The sequence below is a fragment of the Empidonax traillii genome, unplaced genomic scaffold (assembly GCF_003031625.1).
Source record: "Empidonax traillii isolate 1590-97213 ecotype Southwest subspecies unplaced genomic scaffold, ASM303162v1 scaffold1419:size123340, whole genome shotgun sequence".
Classification (NCBI taxonomy): domain Eukaryota; kingdom Metazoa; phylum Chordata; class Aves; order Passeriformes; family Tyrannidae; genus Empidonax; species Empidonax traillii.
Window position 1 is genome coordinate 106,683 of NW_020956612.1, and position 3,628 is coordinate 110,310.

The following is a 3,628-nucleotide window of genomic DNA, read 5'->3' on the forward strand; positions in this document are numbered from 1 at the left end:
TGTGACTTCTTCCTCTCTTTTCCCTCTTGCTTCTGACAACTCCTCTGTGGACTTCTTAGTGGACACTCTTTCTGTTCTTTTTCACCCTCCAATCTTCTCAATCTTCTGCCTCCACTTCCACATCTTATCTTGGAGTAATGTTATCCACCCTCCCAGTTTAATTATGTGTGATGACTTAGCTATTGAAATCCCACTCCTGGCTTCCTCCTTCCATTGAATCTAGACATAAACACACGTGCCTGACATTTCCTGAGTGCTTTGCAGCAGCTTTTGCCTGTTCTGGCTAAAATAACCTGCTTACTTTGTTCTTTCCTAACTTTACTCATTTTCTTTGCTCCATGTCACTATCAATCCTCACTTTCTGCTGCATTTTCACAAAAGCTTTTGTTCATTTATCTCTTTCACACTAACCCACTCTGTGTTACCATTAAAATTCTTGCCTGTTGTTTTATTTGGATTTCAGCTCACTCTTTCTTGACCTTCTCTGTCTCATCCCCTTTCATTCTCTATAGTTATTTTACTACATCTGGTAAGCCAAGATTCTCTGCTTACTGAATTCATTTTGCCAGCTACTTCTTTAGAACTCTCAAAACCAAACTCAAGTCTTTCATGGTCCCAGGTAACTCTATTTCTGTCAAGCTCCAGAGGGCTAAAGTCCATCTTTCATTTCAGAAAATGTTAACAGAAATATCGTGGAACAAGTTGGTCTTAAGACAAGTTTGTTTTGAAAACACATGTGAAGTTGATAAGAAACTTGCAGAATGGGCTAAAGTGCAACAAAACAAAGCAACCCAAACCTTAAAAATGCATTGCCCTGCTATCAGATAAAGCCTGAAATCTGACAGAGCAGCATAAATATACTGAAGTAACTTGATAAGCTGGTTTATGGGGGTTTCTCTTGGATTTCACTAAAGTGTCTGCTTTCAATTACACAGATGAAAAACAAGAGCTTAACATTTTGCTCTTCCCCGATTGCAATAAAATGTCATGTCTAAAAATGGACCATTTAAACAAAACCCAATTAAAAACTAACTTAGAGGTAGCACTCATATTTTAGAACTGGTAGTGTGTGAAATTTGGGGGAGGTTTTATCTATGATAGAAGGCAAGAAAGCACAGATTTAGCCTTTTATGTGTCTTACCTCCACCCATATACTTCTTACAAATTTACTGTTACAGAAGCACATGTAAAAATCATAATCTTAAAATAAAACTCATTCCACCAAGTCAGTGGAACATTTTTTTTATTACAACTATAAGCTCCCCCTGAATAGACATGTTTCCAGATGTTTAGTGAGTTAAAACTGTCTGTGCCTGTAGTACCAAGACATGCCAAAGGCAGAGTTAGAGGATGAACTATTAATACACTGACTGGCCACGATGATGTAATTCATCTTCTTCAGTACTACTATCCAGTGTACTGGTAAGTTCTAAGGATGTAGAAATTCTCAGCGAAGTTAGAGTATTTGGGAATAAAAACCTGACATACCTTTTACTGCCAAATTTGGCTACACTTTGTGTTAAAACAAACTTTGAAAACCTAAGGTTATATATCTAATTACTTCTCGGTTTTCTAAAAAGCTGTCCAGTAACTAAGGTTGGAGGCACAGAGATTACAAAGTGTAATTTTTCAGTGTTTTACAATAATGCTGAATGCTAAAAATGACTGTGTCTGCACACTGTGAGCAGCAAAGCCACAGTTTTGCTGATGTACTTTGTTGTCTGAGGGAAAGTAGGAGCTATTTTGGGATTCTAGAGGTAAATGCTGCTCTTCTAACCATCTTTATTCTGTCCCTCCCTCTTTAAAAGGAGTGGCTACCATCTCTTTATAAAATACAAGGGTAACTGTGACAAGTGCTCTGCTATCTGAAAATCTATGACTGAAAACACTGCAAAAGTGACAAATAATTTACTTCCTGGCTCTTATCTGCCATTATTAGGCCCAGGCCACAGATCACGTGTTTCTAAGCATTTGCCTGGAGCAAACCTCAACACTGAATGGACCCCCTTGGGGTTACTCGGATGGAAATGCCACTTACCTGTTGGCTGTGACAAATTCATTATCACCGTAGGAGAAGTACTTTCTTTGTCATGTCGTACAAATTAAGATTTGTATGGGACTGCTACACTGAATTAAATCAGGTAGGTTCACATCCTCTTTACAGACAGCACTAAGAGATCGGGAGTAAAGGGTGCAGTACGGGAAGGGAGTCACGGCCCGGATCCAGAGCTCTGCTTTCAAAAGCAAGCACACCGTTCGTAGGTGTTCCACGTTTGCTCTCCAAAAAGCCCTCATCCTTTGCCCCACTATTCCCCGCGCTCCGCCGGGGTCCCAGCTAACCGCTGGTGCCGTGTCCCGTGCTTTGGGGTGTAGCTGAGCCCCGAGCAGAGCAGAGCAGAGCAGAACTCGCACCTCCGGACCCGTCACCGCGGGGCCACCTCCGGGCGCTCCGGCTGCCCGGGGGCACCGTGCAGCACCACCGCGACATGTCGCGATTGCAGGGACACCCTCCGGGCTGCTCCAGCCGCTGGAGCCCGGGCTGGGCCCCGGCGGGCGGACCGACCCACCCGGTCCCCGCGGCACAGCCCGTCCCGGCGGAGCCCCGTCCCGAGCCTGCCCGGGGCAGCGGCACCGGCATCGCCGGTGCTCGCCACGCCTTTCTGTTCACTTGGACGTGGCAGCGGCGCTTTAAAGCCTGCCCGGGACCTCCGGGGCACGGGGATGAGGGACACCGAGGGGGTAGCCCCGCTGCCCCATCCCCGCGATCCCGCAGCCAGCCCGGGCACGGCTGGGCTGGGCTCCCGCACTCACCTTGTGCCCGGAGTGGAGGCAGCATTGCCGGCAGCAGCGGGAGCAGCAGCAGCAGCCGCAGCAGCGGCCGGGCCCCGCACAGCTCGCCCATCGCCGCCCGCAGCTCCCCGCACTCGCTCCGAGCGGGGGCTTGGCTCTCCCGCGGCGTCCAGCGGGCTCCCCCTTCTCGGTCGCCGCCGCTGCCGATGTTATCCCGGGCCGCCCGAGACCGGCTGGAGAAGAGCTGCAGGAACCCCCCGCTCGGTGGGCTTGACAAAGATTTAATTCACCGCCTGCCCGGTTAATTACAAGAGCTCGGCGGGACGGAGGGGCCACCGCAGCGCGGACCCTGTTGCTGCTGATGCCCCGCCGCCCCCACACGCTCTGAGAGCGACTCCCTGGAGCTCGGAAAACTTTACAGATCCTCAGCGGGAACCTCGGCCGGCGTGACTGATTCTGTGGAAGAGAAGTGCAGCGACTTCTCTCGGTGCCAAGTAGGAGAGAGCCACAAACAAAGGCAAAGCAAAGCAAAGCAAAACAAAAGCAACCACCTAGCAGAGGTTTAACCTCTGGAGGGGAGATTTTCAACTCCCCACCCCCTTCCTGGTCTTGCCGTGGATTTTACCCCAACACAGCTTTTGTCAATAAAACAGGGTTTTAAAAGGGAGAGAGATTCTAGAATCTTTCAATGAAATTCAGTGGGGAAACCAAAAATCCCTTCTTCCCTCTCCCTCTTCTTAAGAAGTCAGGATGAGAATTTCAACCCAAATGAGGCAGTCTGCTCTGCTCCCTATCTCTCCCCTCCCTTCTTTTTTCTTCTTCTTCTTTTTTTTTTTTT

At 48.3% G+C, this 3,628-nt stretch overlaps 1 protein-coding gene across 4 annotated transcripts in view; it reads right to left on the reverse strand.

The window, feature by feature from the left end:
• The window catches only part of FBLN1 (fibulin 1), a 60,146-nt gene extending 56,838 nt beyond the window's left edge, over positions 1–3,308 (reverse strand). Inside the window, exon 1 of one of the 4 annotated variants that reach the window (XM_027907215.1) lies at positions 2,812–3,304. In XM_027907215.1, the coding sequence (XP_027763016.1) occupies positions 2,812–2,902 (91 nt within the window). In that variant the 5' untranslated portion in view covers positions 2,903–3,304. Of the gene's footprint in view, positions 1–2,811 lie in introns of all 4 variants that reach the window. The other 3 variants (XM_027907212.1, XM_027907214.1, XM_027907213.1) reach the window with 3 other exon arrangements.
• Positions 3,309–3,628: the final 320 nt, after the last annotated feature.